The sequence below is a fragment of the Lissotriton vulgaris genome, chromosome 9 (genome assembly GCF_964263255.1).
Source record: "Lissotriton vulgaris chromosome 9, aLisVul1.2, whole genome shotgun sequence".
Lineage (NCBI taxonomy): Eukaryota > Metazoa > Chordata > Amphibia > Caudata > Salamandridae > Lissotriton > Lissotriton vulgaris.
In genome coordinates, this window is record NC_141697.1 from 836828810 (window position 1) to 836845673 (window position 16864).

General features: G+C 46.4%; 1 protein-coding gene across 1 annotated transcript in view; it reads left to right on the forward strand.

The window, feature by feature from the left end:
- SCYL1 (SCY1 like pseudokinase 1) overlaps positions 1–16864 on the forward strand; it is a 1168528-nt gene that overhangs the window by 1093326 nt on the left and 58338 nt on the right. The window contains exon 16 of the mRNA XM_086938572.1: positions 16596–16677. Within this exon, the coding sequence (XP_086794698.1) occupies positions 16596–16677 (82 nt within the window). The remainder of the gene's footprint in view (positions 1–16595; positions 16678–16864) is intronic.

Sequence of the window (16864 nt, forward strand, 5' to 3'; positions counted from 1 at the left end):
TACTCAGTCTACTACTACTCACTACTACTCTCTACTACTCACTCTCTGCTACTCTCCCTACTATTCACTCTACTCTCTATTACTCACTCTAACTCTCTCTCTACTACTCTACCTCTCTACCTCTACCCCTCTACCTCTCTACCTCTCGCTACACACACACACACATATATATATATATGCATATGCATTTATATATATGTATATATTACCTACTGGCGATAGCCAGTAGGTATATATAGTTAGGATTTTTTCTCTATGGAACTTTTGAAAATTCTATGTCTAATAACTTTGGTGTTTGTGGACAGAATCGGCTGAAATTTTCAGGAAAATTGCACATTTTGTTTCTGAGCAGCCCCTGAAAATTTGGGGGGGTTCCGTCAAGGGGGGGGCGAGAAAAAAGGGGGGTCCCAAAACGCGTTTTTCCCATTCATTTTTCCATAGGGTGTTTGGCCTCACTTTTAGCTCGAACGGCTTAATGGATTTGCACGAAACTTGGCAAAATTGTAGGGACTGTTAGCCCGATGTGCCTTTGCTGGGTCTCAATATATGTGCTCCAGTGGATTTTGAGAAATTAACGTTTAAAAAAACAGATATATCTGTGACAGCGTACCCGATAGCGCACCAGTTCGCGTACTTTTCGCGTAACGGAGCTTTGCGAAGCGAAGCTGATTGGCTCTCCGGTGTCTGTCAACATTCTAAACAGTCCAGAGCGGCCGCCATCTTGTCTCTCGGTAGGATCGAGAGACAAGAGGAGGCCAAAACGAAGGGGGAAATGAAGGAAAGGGGGGGCAAGGTAGACCTCTTCTGACCCCCTAGGATTGATGAGGGGGATATTAAAGTGGCCCGCGGGGCAAAAAAAAAAAAAATGTGCGATTTTTCGCCGTAGAGGCACGTCCCGGTACGCGAACCGGGCAGCTAACTGGGCAGCTAACCGGCAGCGTAACGGGAGTCTGAGGAGAAGCTGATTGGCTGTCAACATTGTAAACAGTCCGGAGCGGCCGCCATCTTGTCTCTCGGTAGGATCGAGAGACAAGAGGTGGTGAAAAACGAAGGGGGAAATGAAGGAAAGGGGGCAAGGTAGACCCCTCCTGACCCCCTAGGATTGATGAGGGGGATATTAAAGTTCCCCGCGGGGCAAAAGAAAAAAAAAGAAAATTGAGATTTTTCGCGGTAGAGGCGCTTCCTGGTACGCCAACCGGGCCGCTAACCGGCAGCGTAACGGGAGTCCGACATCTTGTGTTTTTGGAGCGTCCGGTTTGCGTACCGGGTAGCGTTCCGGTAAGCATAACAAGGGGAAAACCAAGAGAAACAGTAAAATAAAATGTAAAGGAATAGATTTCCACCAAACTTGCCAAAATTGTAGGGACTGTTTGTTTGTTGTGCCTTTGCAAGGCCTCAAGATATGTGCACGTGTGGATTTTGTCTAATTAAGGTTAAAAAAAATATATATATATCTGTAAGCGTGCTCTTACGTTACGGGTTTTGTTTGCGCTGCAGAGACGATACGTCACGTTTATGCGACGTGTCATGAGGCGTCTCACGTGGCTACGTGATACGTCACGTAATAAAGAATATATTTTACAGCTATAGATATTAGCTTTTAAAAAACCAATGAAATTCACTGAACAAACCATAGGTTATAGACCATATATAGTTAGGAATTTGCATTTACAAAACCATGAAAATTCACTGAAAAAACCATTGGTTATAGACCATATATAGTTAGGGATTAGCATTTACAAAACCTTAATTTACTCGCACAAGACCATAGAAATTCGCATATATAGTTAGTTGCAATAACTATATATCGCGCACCCGCAATCCACTGCTGATGATGTCACATATTACATCATTCATGACATGGTCAGTGACATCACTGATGACATCACTGATGACATCACTGATAACATTATCTGGATGAAGGATTTAGTAGGTGCATGACTGACTGTATGAGTGAGTGATTAAATGTGTCTCACTGAGTGCATGGGTTAGTGACTAAACTGTCTTAATTTGTGCATCATTATATCTGTTGTTCTGTAAACTGCTGCATGTGTTGATCAGTAGCTATATGAGTAACTATATAGGTTATTGATTGGTTGGCCAAGTATTTGTATGGGAGAGTGAGTGTGTGTGTGTGGGTGGCTGGGAGGTGTGTAACTCTGTGCATAGATGTGTGAGCAGTTGATTCACTAGATGTATGGGTTCAAAAGTGCATGTGGAATCAGCTGTATGGGCGGTTGACTGTGTGTATGAATGTATTGGTGAGTGAATGGATATCTCAGTGCTACATGTCAAAGTAAGTACATATGTAAAACACAGTACATGTGAGAGTTGACATATATAAATAACTGTGCATAAGAGCCAGTGAATGTGTGAGTGGCTGTATGGTTCATTGTAAACTTGTATCAGGGATTGTATAAGAGAGTAATTATATGTTAGTATATGTTTGAATAAGTAAGGTGTGTATAACTGTATAGTTGATGAAATGGAGGTGTGATTGTGTTTTTGCATGACTGACTAGGTGTGTGAGTAACGCCATGGATGAGAGACAGTCTGTGAGTGTCTGTTTACACTGATTGTATCTAAGGTTATATTAGAATCTGAAGAGGTTCATTGTATTATCACATAAATGATATCATCAGTGATGTGATGAGTAATGTCAAATGAGATGTCATCAGTGATGTCATTTGAGATGTCATCAGTGATGTCATTTGAGATGTCATCAGTGATGTCATCAGTGATGTCATTTGAGATGTCATCAGTGATGTCATTTGAGATGTCATCAGTGATGTCATCAGTGATGTCACTGACCATGTCATGAATGATGTAATATGTGACATCATCAGCAGTGGATTGCGGATGCGCGATATATAGTTATTGCAACTAACTATATATGCGAATTTCTATGGTTTTGTGCGAGTAAATTAAGGTTTTGTAAATGCTAATCCCTAACTATATATGGTCTATAACCAATGGTTTTTTCAGTGAATTTTCATGGTTTTGTAAATGCAAATTCCTAACTATATATGGTCTATAACCTATGTTTTTTTCAGTGAATATATATATATATATATATATACACACATACATATATAAACATATACATAATCTGCATATCTATTTAAATACAAATGTAAATGAATGCATACATATACATATATGCATACATATGCATGTTATGAACATGAAAGTTTGAAAAACACTAATACAAGCAAAGCTAAAAAGCCAACTAATTACAAACAGAATTGTTTTAACTTAACACCTTGGCTGCTGCACAGATTTATCCCCGGTGCTGACCCATAATGTGAATGGGCGTGGTCATGACGGAACAGTTCCATCATGAGCACAGCTCAACCGATGCTCATGACGGAACCGTTCCGTCATGAGCATCGAAGGGGTTAAACGAGGGCGAGACCTGTTGCATTTTCAATGCTTGTTTACTTTGGTTCCATCAAGAAGGCATTCAGATGGGTCACACATTTGCCTTAAATTGCGAATATTAGCACTCTAGTTGCTCATTAGATCACTGCAGAAAAGCTACTGCTCACCAGGGAAGTCTGCTGCTGGTATTCAAAGTGCATGTTTCAGTCTGCATATCAGAATCTTTTAATGAAATAGAAGAGGATTTGAGAAGTCAAAATGTGCCCTAATTTTTCTTTCTGCAGCACTAATCATATTCTGTGGGAAAATAAACCCCCTCATTGTGTTCCTTTTCAAATTAAATGTTTCAAGAGTTACCACTTTATTCCAATCAAGATGGCTTCAAGTATTCCATACTTTTGTCATAAGTAAGACTGTTAGCGCTCTAGTTTGTTCTTTAGAACACTCTGGGGCATTCTGTTATTGGGCTATAGTTGGGGTACATCTGGGTGATATTTGGGCTACATTTGGGCTCTTTTGTCTCTGGTGGCCATCTTGGGAGACTTATTTGTTATGACGTTTCCTAATTTCCTCATTTGCTACAGTCTCCTCAGTAGGAAATACTTTCAGGTTATTTTACTTTGATTCCAACAAGAAGGCATTCAGATGTGTCGCACATTTGCCATAAATTCAGAATGTTAGCACTCTAGCTGCTTATTAGATCACTGTAGTAAAGCTACTGCTCACCAGGGAAGTCTGCTGCTGTAGTCAAAGCGCATGTTTCAGTCTGCATGTTAGAATGTTTTAATGAAATAGAAGAGGTTTTGAGAAGTCACTCAAAATGTGCCCTAATTTTTCTTTTTTCAGTACTAATAATTGCAATGGCGTTATGAACCCCCTCATTTTGTTCAATTTTAAATGAAATGTTTTAAGAGTTACCACTTTATTTCAATTAAGATGGCTTCAGGTGTGCCATACCTTATTATTATTATTTTGAGTATTTATAAAGCGCGACTGATACCTTGCAGGCTTCCTGGCGCTGGAGAATACTCTGCTGACGGTTAACCGGGAAAGCAGTCAGACGGGCATTTATTGGGGGAAGAGCCAGGTCTTGATACGTCTCCTGAATGGCAGAAGCTGAGAAATCTGACGTATGTCGGTGGGCAGGCTGTTCCACAACTTGGCCGCTGCAACCCTGAAGGATCTGCCCCCTGTTCTGGTTTTATTGAATCTGGGTACCTTTACCAGACAGGCCGAGGATGAGCGTAAATCTCTGGCAGGAGTGTACCACCGAAACAGGGCTTGCAGAGGTTTGGGTCCAAGTCCGTGCAGAGCCTTAAAGACAATGCAGAGGGACTTGAAAGCCACACGTTGTTTTAAGGGTAGCCAATGTAGCTCAGCCAGAGCTGCTGTGGCCGAAGCCCTCCTCGTCCAGCCAAGAGCCAGCTTGGCGGCGGCAGATTGAATTCGCTGTAGTCGATCCATCAATGTGACTGGAGACTCCAGGAGCAGGGCGTTACAATAGTCGAGGCGACTAAGTATCGTACACCTGACTATCGACGCCCGGGCTTGTGCCGGGAGAAGTGGCATGATTTTCCGGAATGAGCGGAGCAGGGCTGTGCAGGTCCCCACGATTTTCGTCACCTGTGTTTCCATACTTAATTTGTTGTCAAGCATGGCTCCCAGGTTGCGAACCGAGGCAACCGGCAGAGGTTTGTCTCTAATCTCTGGGGGCCAGAATTCATTCGGAAACTGGCGGGGTATCTTGGTGCCTGAACAGAACAAGACCTCCGTTTTAGAGGAATTAAACTGGAGGGAGTTTCTGTGTAGCCATCCAGCCGTCTCTCTTAGGCAGTCATGGAAGGTGGACAAAGGAATGGCATCCTCACCTTCCCAAGAGAGGATGAGCTGCATATCATCAGCATAATTTATTGTTTTGATCCCAAAGGATTGGATTAGCTTGACTAGCGGGATGAGGTACACATTAAAAAGGATGGGGCTGATGGAGGAGCCCTGAGGGACTCCCTGGGGTACTGGTGCAAAGGTAGATTGGAATGGGGGAAGGGAGACAGCCTGTCTTCTGTCCCGAAGGTAGGAGTGAAACCAGAGCAATGCAGTGCCCTCCACTCCCACTTCACCAAGTCTCTGCAGCAGCGTGCCATGGTTGACCGTATCGAATGCGGCAGACAGGTCCAGCAGTATCAGCGCCACTGGCTGGCCCCTGTCTGCACGCATGCGAAGATCCTCCATGGCTGTCAAGACTGCTGTTTCGGTGCCGTGGGCAGGACGGAACCCGAACTGGTGGTCGTCAAGAAGTGTGTTCTGTTCTAGGTGGGCGGACAGGCACGAACTGACCCATCGTTCGGCGACCTTCGCTGGGAAAGGCAGCAGGGAGATGGGTCGGTAGTTTGAAAGACAATCTGGGCTTAGGGAGGGTTTCTTCAAAAGAGGAGTGATTAGCGCCTGTTTCCACGGGGTTGGAACAAAGCCACTGTGCAAAGACTGGTTGCATATTAGGCGCATGGTGCCAAAAAGTTCATTTCCAAAATTTTTCCAAACTTTTGGAGGCAGGGGATCGAGTGGAGAACCCGAGGTGATACCGAGCGCCAGTCTATCAAACTCGGAGGCCGGGATTGGGGGAAATTCCCGTAGTCTAGCCAAAAGGACCGAGCCTGGAGATGACAAGTTTTGAGAGCTGGTGACCGGTCCCTGCGTGTTGGAAGTTCCCGAAGAGGGAGGTGTTTTCAGGTTTTGAATAATGGTGTTTATTTTGTTGATGAAAAACACTGCAAGATTGTCGCAGAGGGCTTGGGTGGGAGGTTGTGTAGAGATGACACAGTCTGGATTGGTTAAGTTTTTGAGTATCTGAAAGATACTTTTTGAGCTGTTGGTGGCATTGGTGATAATGGAGCAGTAATGTTTAGCCTTGTTTTGGGCGATGGCAGTTTTGTACTCCCGGAGATTTTCTTTCCAAAGAGTTTTGTGGGTTTCAGAATAACCCTGCCTCCATTTTCTCTCTGCTTGTCTGCATGCTAGTTTGAGAGCTCTTAAAGAGTCGTCGAACCATGGGGCCGGTACTCGTCTCTGTGGTTTACCCTTTTTTTGAGGGACGAGGCGTTCCGAGATATCGGAAATCCTTGTGCAGAGGGATTGATAGTTAGCCTCTACTGGTTGAGTAGTGGAAAAACTGTCTTCCACTTCGAATACTGGGCCAATCAGTCTAAGTTTGTCCAGAGCCTTCCAGTCTCTGTACGGGGGTACAAGGCCGTGGCGGGGTGCCGGTCTGCAAGACCTGCTGCCTGCTATATAAAATTTGATGAGTGCATGGTCGGTCCAGCACATTGGCAAAATGTCGCTCAGAAGTGCTAGCTGGGGGGAGGCGAAGATTAAATCGAGCTGATGCCCCGCTAAGTGTGTGGGTTTGTTCACTAGCTGGGAGAGTCCCATTCCTTCACAGGAAAGTAGGAGATTGTTAAGGGCAGAATCTAAGCTGCCGTTGGGCCAAAGGTTGAAATCGCCCAAGACAATCAGGTTGTTATGAGAGGTAGCCATATTAGTAAGGGTGGTGAGAAGCGACTGCTGCTGAGTGGAATTGAAAGCTCCCGGCGGGCGGTAGCAAATCACCGCCATAAAGGTCGTTCCAAGATGACAGTCATAGGTAGGACTGTTAGAGCTCTAGTTGATCTTTAGAACACTCTGGAAAGCTGCAGTAGAACACAAAGGAATCAACTCACAGTCTCTGCCCTTGTTGAATGTACATGTTTTCCTGAGAATGTCAGACTTCATTCTCACATGACTGAGAAAGATAATGTGAATTTACATAAAATATGCTATCAGTTTAGCTTATAGATCACCTTCCCAACCTCTGTGGGAAAAGCATGAGAAAATAGTTTTCCCTCAAACATGATTCATGATATCCCAGCAGAAGGCCTTTTAACATGGTAAAATCACCTTAGAACACACCACAATTCCTAAAATGAGTATGGTACCATCAACAAATGATTTATAATGTAACTAAAGTCTTAACACCTTCTATTAACTGTAATGCTTTCTAATGAGGTGCTATAATGTATATTGATCCCAAGATGGCTGCCAACACTTCTTGGATGAAGTGCTGACAGCCAGTCAGATCTCACAATGAGATGTGTGGTTAGGCTCCGCCCAGATATATATGTATTTTTTCCTTTAATACCTAAAAAACTACTGAACAGATTTACACCATTTAACCAAAAGGCACGGCTCTAAACCAAGGTCTACTTTTCTGCCAAATTTGGTGTAATTCCATTCAGCAGTTCGGGCTGTAGCTGCGATTAAAGGTCCCTATGGAAAATTGCATGGGAAAAACACGTTTTAGGACCCCCCTTTTTTCTTGGCCCCCGCTTGACGAATCACCCCGATACTTTCAGGATAGGAGCAGACCGGAGCTGGCCATAAGTTTTGAAAAATTCGCAAAGATTCGTCAACCGGTGCCAAAGTTATTCCAAATAGAATGTTGCGAATTTCCTATGGAAAATAGGTCCTAACTATAACTACCTACTGGCGACTGCCATTAGGTAATATATATATATATATATATATATATATATATATATATATATATATATATGTGTGTGTGTGTGTGTGTATATAATGGGTGTGTGTGTGTGTGTGTATATATATGTATGTGTGTATATATATATATATATATATATATATATATGTGTGTGTGTGTGTGTATATGTATATATGTGTGTGTATGTGTGTATATATATATGTGGGTGTGGGTGTGGGGGTGTGTGTGTGTGTGTGTGTGTGTGTGTGTATATATTTTCAATGCTTAACGTGTAGATCTGTGACTCATCCCAAACCTCATTCTACTTATGTGATCTCCAAAAGAAATCTTTCTAGACCCTTCCCTCCTTGGATCACCCCAAATCTAATTTTACTAATATGGTCTCCCTTACAACCCTTTCTAAATTATTCCCTCGTGTATCCCTCTCCTTTGACTCATCTCAAAACTCATTTTACTACTGTGATCTCCCTAATCCATTTCTAGAGACTCTTCCCTCCATCGCTTCTTTTACTCACCCCAAATCTCATCATACTACAACGATCTCCCGATAACCACATTCTAGACTCTTCCCTCTTCTATCCTTTTCAATCCAACTAACAGACACGCATGTTCACTGTTCAAATTAACTAATATTTCCCTATACTAATGCACCACTGATCCTTTTTGGGTTCTGGAGTAGTGTGTTACTCGCTGAAAAGTGCTTCAACGTCTTGTCTGGGTAGTAAGCGTTTTTTTTTAAAATGTTTTTATTGAAAAAAGAAACAGTGGCAGTTATGACAATAATCACACATTAATGTTATATTTCGATCATTAACACTCAAGCAATCTAACAATTCTCAAGGCTGCAGTTACTTATTACACTTCTCATTTGACTGATCAGGTCCATTTTTGCACTGCATCGCTAGATCTCTTCATCTTCGTCATCAGAACTATCAATGTCATCCTCTGGCAGCAATTTGCATATATCCCCTCTAAAAGTAGTCCAAGGTGCCCAGATTTTATTCGATTTACGCAGACTTCCCCTTGTTGCATATACTGTACGCTCTGTTACCATAATCCGGTCCATATTCCTGCACCACAACGCTAGCGTGGGGGGGGGTCTGCTGCGCCCCATCTCTGTGCTATGTCTCTCTTTGCAATCATGAGGCCGAGTGTACCCCAGAGTTGACCATGGCGAGTGAGATCAGTGGGGTCCCATATATTCAGAATACATTTTCGTGGTTCAGGCAGGATGGAAACCTCTAGTGTTTGTGAAATAGTGTGCAGGACCTGTCGCCAGTACTCTACTATAACTGGACATTCCCACAGTGTATGAAAAAGCGTGCCTTCCTCCCCGCACCCCCTAAGGCAGAAGGGATGTGTTGCCCGTTGCATCTTGTGTAAGGTGTTTCTTGTATAATATACACGATGTAGTATTTTAACTTGCACCAGTCGGAACGTGGCAGATATGCCCACTTCCCTAGGGGAAGCCAGGGCCGCCAACCAATCCGTATCATCCATATCTCCTATTTCATCCACCCATTTTTCCCGGAGTCTAAGTGTAGGGTCGGGCATGTTGTTAATTAGCTTTCGGTACGTGAGGGACGTTGAGCGTTGTTGCATGAAATCTGTGAGTAGACAGTCCTCCAGTGGCGAGGCTTCAGGGATGTCAGTGTCAGCTGGGAGTGCCGTTAATAAAGCATGCCTAATTTGTATGTATCTGTATGTTTCAGTCTGACCCAAGTCATATTGTTGTTGACGTTGAGCAAAGGGAATCACTGTCCCCTTATCCCACAAGTCACCCACTGTGGAGATTCCAATATTGTCCCACTGCGTAAAGCCTTTTCTATTTCTCAATCGTCCCAATGCCTTGGTGTCCCAGAGTGGGGTGAGTTTGGTGATAGGCCCTTTCCACCCCAATTTCGCCTGTGCTATATACCACAGTACAACTGTTTGTTTTGTGGGCCCTATTAGTTTTGCAGCCAGACTTCTATCATATAGCACCGCCAGCATGTTGTTCGTGCCCAGTTGCAACCTGTCAGCTTTGTATGCTGGATCATCTTAGGGTGCGTGAATCCAGTGATCGATGGTTTTGACTTGTGCCGCCCAATAATATAACTGTAGGTTTGGCAATGCAATCCCACCATCTACCAGCTCCTATTCAGCTTAATTTGTGCTATAAGTGCCGGTAGGTTGCCCCACATAAGGGTCGAGACCTGTGCTGCGACTTGTCTAAAATACCGTGGAGGTATCGGGTATGGTGTGTTGTCAAGGGCATAAAGAAATCTCGGCAGGGCCATCATTTTATACAGTGCTGCTCTCCCCAGTAGCGTTAGGGGCAAGGACACCCAGTGTTTGACATCGCATTTCAGCCGTTCTAAAGGGGGCGCCAGGTTTTTACCAAAGAATTCTGCTGTATCCCTAGTGATGTGTATACCTAAATACTTAAAGGAATCTCTTATTATTACGATTGGGCAGTCGGTGGGGAGTGACGGGTCTGGACCTTTTAGGATGTATAGAACCGATTTGGACCAGTTTATCGTGTATCCTGATGTTCTCCCGTGTGCATTGCAAATCTCAAGGAGCTCTGGTATACTATGGTCAGGGTCCGTAAGATATAGCAGCATGTCGTCGGCATAGAGTGAGATGCGATCTTCCCACCCTTCCTTCCAATTTATGCCTTTTAGCAACGGGGTTGCCCTAATTAAGGTCGCCAACGGTTCCAGCACCAACGCAAACAACAATGGCAACAACGGACAGCCCTGGCGTGTCCCTCTTGCCAGTTGTATAGTATGTGATATGTGGCCGTTGGCTGTTACCTGAGCCACCGGTTCAGTGTATAAAAGTAATATCCAGGCCTGGAATATATGGCCAAAGCCCATCTGACATAGGACTGCAAAGAGGTATTGCCATTCCACCATGTCGAAAGCCATTTTGGCATCCAGCGACATTATTACTGTTGGTTCTGACAGCGTCGGATCCCGCGCCAGCACCCCGTGAACACGCCTGAGGCTAAGAGCACTGTTTCTGGGTGGCATGAAACCTGATTGGTCCGGGTGGATCAGCTGAGGGAGGTGGGGCATTAGTCTGTTTGCTAAGACTTTCGCCTGGCTTCCGCATTTAGTAGTGATATCGGGCGGTAAGAAGCGCATTCTGTTGGGGGTTTACCCGGTTTGGGGATTGCTACGATTGTCGCTGTACGTTGATCCAGCGGGAGTATAGCATTCACTAAGCTGTCATTATACATTGCTAGTAGCGGTGCGCTTACCATATCGGACATGAGCTTGTACCATTCTATGGGGAACCCATTGGGGCCCAGTGCTTTCCCGGATTGTACCGCCCCTATGACCGTCTGTAGCTCATCGGTCGTATAGTCCGCCTCTAGCTCCGTGACCGCTTTGGGTGGGAGGGTACAAGTTTCTATGTGTTTAAGCGAGTCGAGTACTTCTAACTCTAATACTTCCCGGTCCAAAATGTAGACGTCTTTAAAATGTTCCGCCAGTGTGCGTACTATATCTTCAGGATGTGTCTGTAGCGTGCCTGCCTTTGAGTGTAACTGTTGTATCCCCCTGGGTCCTCCCCCCTTTTTGTCTAACCATGCCAACATTTTCCCTGCTTTATCTCCCACGTCGTAAACTTTGTGCGTTGTTGTAGTGATGTGGTCTATGGTTAGGTGCTTCAGGTGGTCCCTATAGCGCTGTTGCTGAAGCTGTAAGTCGTGTGCTGTGTTAAATGAGGTATCTGCCATGTGTGCTATGTTTGCCGTGTGCAAGGCAAGCTCCAACCCAGCCAGTTATGTTTGTTGTGATCGTTTATACCTCGTGATGGAGGCGATGGCCTGTCCCCTGAGGACCGTCTTGTAAGCTTCCCAAAGTATGGATGGTGATTCTACGGAGGTAGTATTTTCTTCAAAGAAATGCTTAGTAGTTTTTCTGAGTTCTTTTCTAATGCTGGGGATTTTTAGATAATTAGGGTAAATTGGATATATTCTTTTGCGAGATTTCTCCCTGCATGAGAGAGTCAATAGCACCGGTGAGTGATCTGAGAGGCCCCTAGGTCTGATTTTCGCGGCTTCTACATTCTGTAGCCTCAATCCCACCATTAGAAAGTAGTCTATTCGTGATAGACTATTATGTACCGTGGAGTGGTATGTGTACTGGTTTGCTGCTGGGTGCTCGTGTCTCCAGATGTCTACCAGCCCCATTGCTTATATGAATCCCTGGAATCGGGAGGGTCCCGATGTTTGTGGCTGCGCCGCAAACCTGTCCACTGCCGTGTCTATGGTTGTGTTAAAGTCACCCCCTATTATGAGGTCCCCTTCTGGTAGGGTTAAGATAAAATCTCCTAGTGCAGGCAGTGCCACCGATTGCAGTGCCGGAGGCACATACACTGACACTATGTTCAGAAGTTTGCCCTCCCATTGGCCTTGGATTGCTGCGAAGCGACCCTGGTCATCCGTCTTAGTCTGCAGCAGTATGAATGACAAGGTTTTTTTTATTAGGATACCTGTTCCCCTCGAGCCCGAAGTAAACTCAGTGTGTGCCGCCATCTTGTACCCTCTTCTGTCTAGCGCTTGGCATGCCCTCCCTGTGAGATGTGTCTCTTGCAGAAGGACTACTGTTGGGCTATGTCTTTTCAAGGCCTGCAGTACCAGGCCCCTCTTAATTTTATCGACCAAACCTCTTACATTCCACGTTATTATCTTCAGGGGTGGCACTGGGGTCTCTTTTGTCGTGTGACAATGGACGCTGCCCTGTGAACTGCGCGCCGGGAAGGACCTACTGAGATCTGCGGAGTCGCTTTTGTGTATTGACATCAATGTTGCTGTTGTGCAGTCGTGGACCTGTCATGCGTGTACCGTCGTATCCTGCCATAACCCAGAAAAACAATAAACCAGAAACTGCATCTCCCAACCCTCCCCTCCTCCCTGCCTCCCTGCTTAACGGACATAGAACCGCCCGCCACCCCAACTTAGCAGAGTGCTTATTCACTCCCCAATCCATTGTACTTGCTTGTCGGGGTGAAAGGACCCGTGGTTTCAGCAGCCCTTCTCGCCCTTTCAAGCCTCCCTAAGTCCAGTGTCCAAGAACGGCCCGTTATTCAGTTCTTGGGGGCCAACGCATGTCTGTGTGCATCAGGCAATCAGGAGCCTGGCCTGTGGTCGTGGTCTTCTGCTTGCGGTCCAGGCGATCTGTCAAGATCTTCACGTCCCGACTTCTGTGATCCAGTCCCTCCATTATCCTTTGGGCGCCGGTGGTGATTGTTCGTGCGTCGCGGTGCTTCCACTTGCTGCCATCCCTCCAGCCAATTATATGCAGCTTCTGGTGTCTCAAAGAACCATGTTCTACTATCCGCTACCACTCTGAGCTGCGCCGGGAATATCATAGAATAGGGTAGCTCTTTCGCTTTCAGAGCTTTTTTAACATCTAGAAAGCTTCTTCTGCGGCGGGATACCTCCGCAGTATAGTCAGGAAAAAAGGCTATTGTTGAATTGTATATTTGGATTGGCGGGGAGATTCGTGCCGCTTGGAGGATAGCATCCCGGTCTCGAAAGTTGAACAGTCTAGCCAGTATTGGTCTCGGGCCGTTCCCGGCTTTGGCTTTCCTCCGGGAACCCTATGCGCTCTCTCTGCTGAGAAGAAGTTGGATAGTCCTTTGGGTTGTAATCTCGTTTTGATTAGCTCCTCTACGTAGCAGTCCATAGCTTGGGTGCCTTCTGACTCCTTCCGACTCGGGATTTCCAAGAATTCTAACGTTATTCCTTCTTGAGCGTCCTTCCTGGTCATCCAACTTCTCCCGCAACAGCGTATTTTCCGCCTCAATATGCACCACCGCCGTTTGTAGTTCGGAGGTATCTTCTACCAAGGACTTTGTGACCGCCTCAGTTTCTTTGACCCGTTCCGCCATTTTGTGGAAGTCGGCCCGCAGCAGTGAGACGTTGGTCGAGATCGTGCCCACCGTCGTTTGCACGCTGGACAGTGCTTTCATAATGTCTTCCAGTGTCACCTTTTCCCCGCCCTCACCTTCTGGTGTTTTCCCGGTTGATGGTCGCCCTTCCGTCGGGGCGGGGGGTTTTTGTCATACGCAAATGTATCTAGTTTCGCCTGCATCGTTTGGTTCCTTTGTCCTCTGCCGGCCATAGTGTTCCTCGGAGGTGTAGTACCTTGGCTTGTCAGAGGGATCAGGTGCTAGGCTTAGAGCGAAACAAGGTATGGCGGTGGGTTCGGATCTCGGCGTTGGCCCACTGCGTGATTCCGAACCTGCACTTTCTACCTCTTCGAGTTCGGGCGTGCCTTGATGTGTCGCGATGTGATGCTGGTCCGACTCTTACCAGTGCTGTTGTGGTCGCTCCCCAAATTATAGCGGGTGAGGCTGCAAACATGCGTTTTTATCTGGCAGGCCTTCAGGTTCACTGGCACTTGCTTTGTATGGACCAACGTGGGAGGGGGGTTCTCTAGGTTGGCGTGTTGGGTGCAACCCCTTGCTGTAGGCCGGCTTGGATTTGTGGAGATTTGTGGTCCCTGGGTGCTCGCTCCTGGTATGGCGTCTCCCCTGCGTTGCGATCTCCCTAGCTCGCTGAACTGTCTCTGACAGCCTCTGTATCTTTAGCTGAGGGTCGGCTAGTAAATCACTGCAGTTTGTGCATCCCTGTTCTTGCCCTTGCCACCTTCACTCGTTCCTCCAGTCTCAATCAGCGCTGGTCTGAGGGGTAGGTTGCCACCAGTTCTTGTTTCCTCCCTACGCCACTCGTTGTTCAAAGCCTAAGGGGGGTTAAGTGCTCTTGCTCACCGCTAGCGCTGTCTAGAGTGGTGCACCAGTGCCCGCACCCGATCCGCTTCCGTTCTTTGCTTCCCGGTGCACGTCACGTTTCTCCTGCCTGAGTGTTCGGTTCCGCTCCCCAGGTCTCGATCTATTTTATTTTGCTATTTTTTTTTATTGTTTATTTCCACCGTTCAGCCGTTTCTTGTTTATTCTGCCCCTTCATCCGCTACTTGGTGATGCGGCGTCTCAGGATTTATTTTTATCTAATCCCCGCTGCTTGTTGTGCGCCATTCGGGACTTTGCTGGCCGAGTCCGCGATGCGTGCCTCCAGGGGCGATCGTTTCAGGGCGTCCTTCCGGTTTGCCGAGCCCTCTCCTCCATCACTTCCGCCCGGACTGCCGAGCACTCGAAGCCGCTGCTGACCGCCGTGATGCAGGCAGCTGATCACCTCTGGTCGTGCTGCGTGTTCCCGATGTCGGATCTTTGCTGGATGCCTGTTGGTCGATGCCGCCCGGTTCCGGACCTCAGGGTCAGCCCTCAGAGCCTTAATTTATGGCGGATTTCTGTGCCCGATTGATGTAAGGGCCGCTTCACCCACAAAGCTTCTCAGCTAAGCAGCCATCGTGGTCGGCTGCTAGCCACGCCTCTTTGGAAGCGTTTTATAAATACAATTACTGGAATGGCGCTAATTTAGTTGCTGAAGAATTGAGAGAGGTTGTTGCAGAGGTCCTGCAAGGGGATAATTGAGTTGGAGGCGGGCGTTGGTGAGGTGAAAGCTTTCTTTGCTTCGGTTGGTGCTGGTATTGATGCAGTCTGTCTGAGTGGCATGTTTGGTGGACCGGCTTATTTGAGTTACTGTAGACAAATGCTAACTAATCAGTGATTGTTCCTTGAAGTGTCTGTTCAGGATGTCAAATTCTCTGGGAAGTGGTAGTACAGAGATGTTCCTCTGTCACAACACTAGAGTTGGGGTCAATTGAAATCTTAGAGGATGATTACGATGGCGGATGGACTTTAGTCCATCTGCCATAACCTCGGGGAGTAGGACCACCCGCCTATAAGGCGGCGGTCGCACCTGCACAGGGGGAAATATGATGCGACCGCCACGACGGCGGTCGCACCTGCCATAGTTAATACTGCGGCAGGTGCTGCTGGCTGCAGCAAACGCAGCAATGTTAAAAAGGCACATATTACATTTCCCTACACTATGTGGCAGGCACCGTGCGTTGTCTGCCACATGGCTGCACTATGTGGCAGGCACCGTGCGGTGTCTGCCACATGGTGCAGGGAACCCAACCCCAATAGAAAGGGCCCGGGGTGAAGGGGGCCTGCTACGGACCCCCAATGTCCATCCCTGCAAGACTTTCCATGGCGGGTGAACCCCCATGGAAAGGCTGGCGGGGACGGTCCATCGTAATCCCAACGGTGGTGCCTGATAGGCACTGCCACCATTTTAGGGATGGGAAGGCCTCTGCCGCATCAGCGGGCTTAAGGAGCCAGTTAGATGTGTGGCGTTGAGATTCTCTGATGGCTGCGGTCCGCACGCCTTCATAATATGGCGTGTGGGAAAAGGCCTGTCGGTGGCGAGTTCACCGTTGTAATCAGCCCCTTAGCTTTTAGGTAATCACCTTTCAGAGCATCTACCTTGAAGGTGATTGCCTCTTGTCGCATAGGATATTGTGTAATTTTAGAACTTGTGTGCAACGACAGAGAGGTGAGCTGGTATTTTTTATTTCCATTTCATTAGTTCAGTAAAGTAAAAAGGAGTCTCGGAGTGTACTCTCCATGGTTGATCATTTAGGAGGCCCTCTGGTATAGCTTCTGTAAAGTTACCATTTTTGTGAAACACTGTAAATAGTGTCCTTGGATCAACTTAATATATTTTGACGTATGTATCATCAGTCAGGTTTGTTGCTGATGAGGTTTCTGTTTCTCTCCCTAGAAAGGTGATGACTCATGGGGTTCTGATGCTGCTGGCGACTGGGGGACTGAAGAGAACTGGGAGTCCCTAGATTCTGATCAGGGTAATTCATTTTTTTGTTGCAAAGACAGTGTTATATTGCAGAGGTATCATTTGTCAAATTTAAACATTTTGTGCTGTAGTTTAATTGTAATCGAGCCCAGTTTCTCGCGTAGCTGGGGATAAGATCATGGATGATGTTTTTTATGTTCTTTTTACATAATGTTGTGAAAATAAATCCATCAAAAACA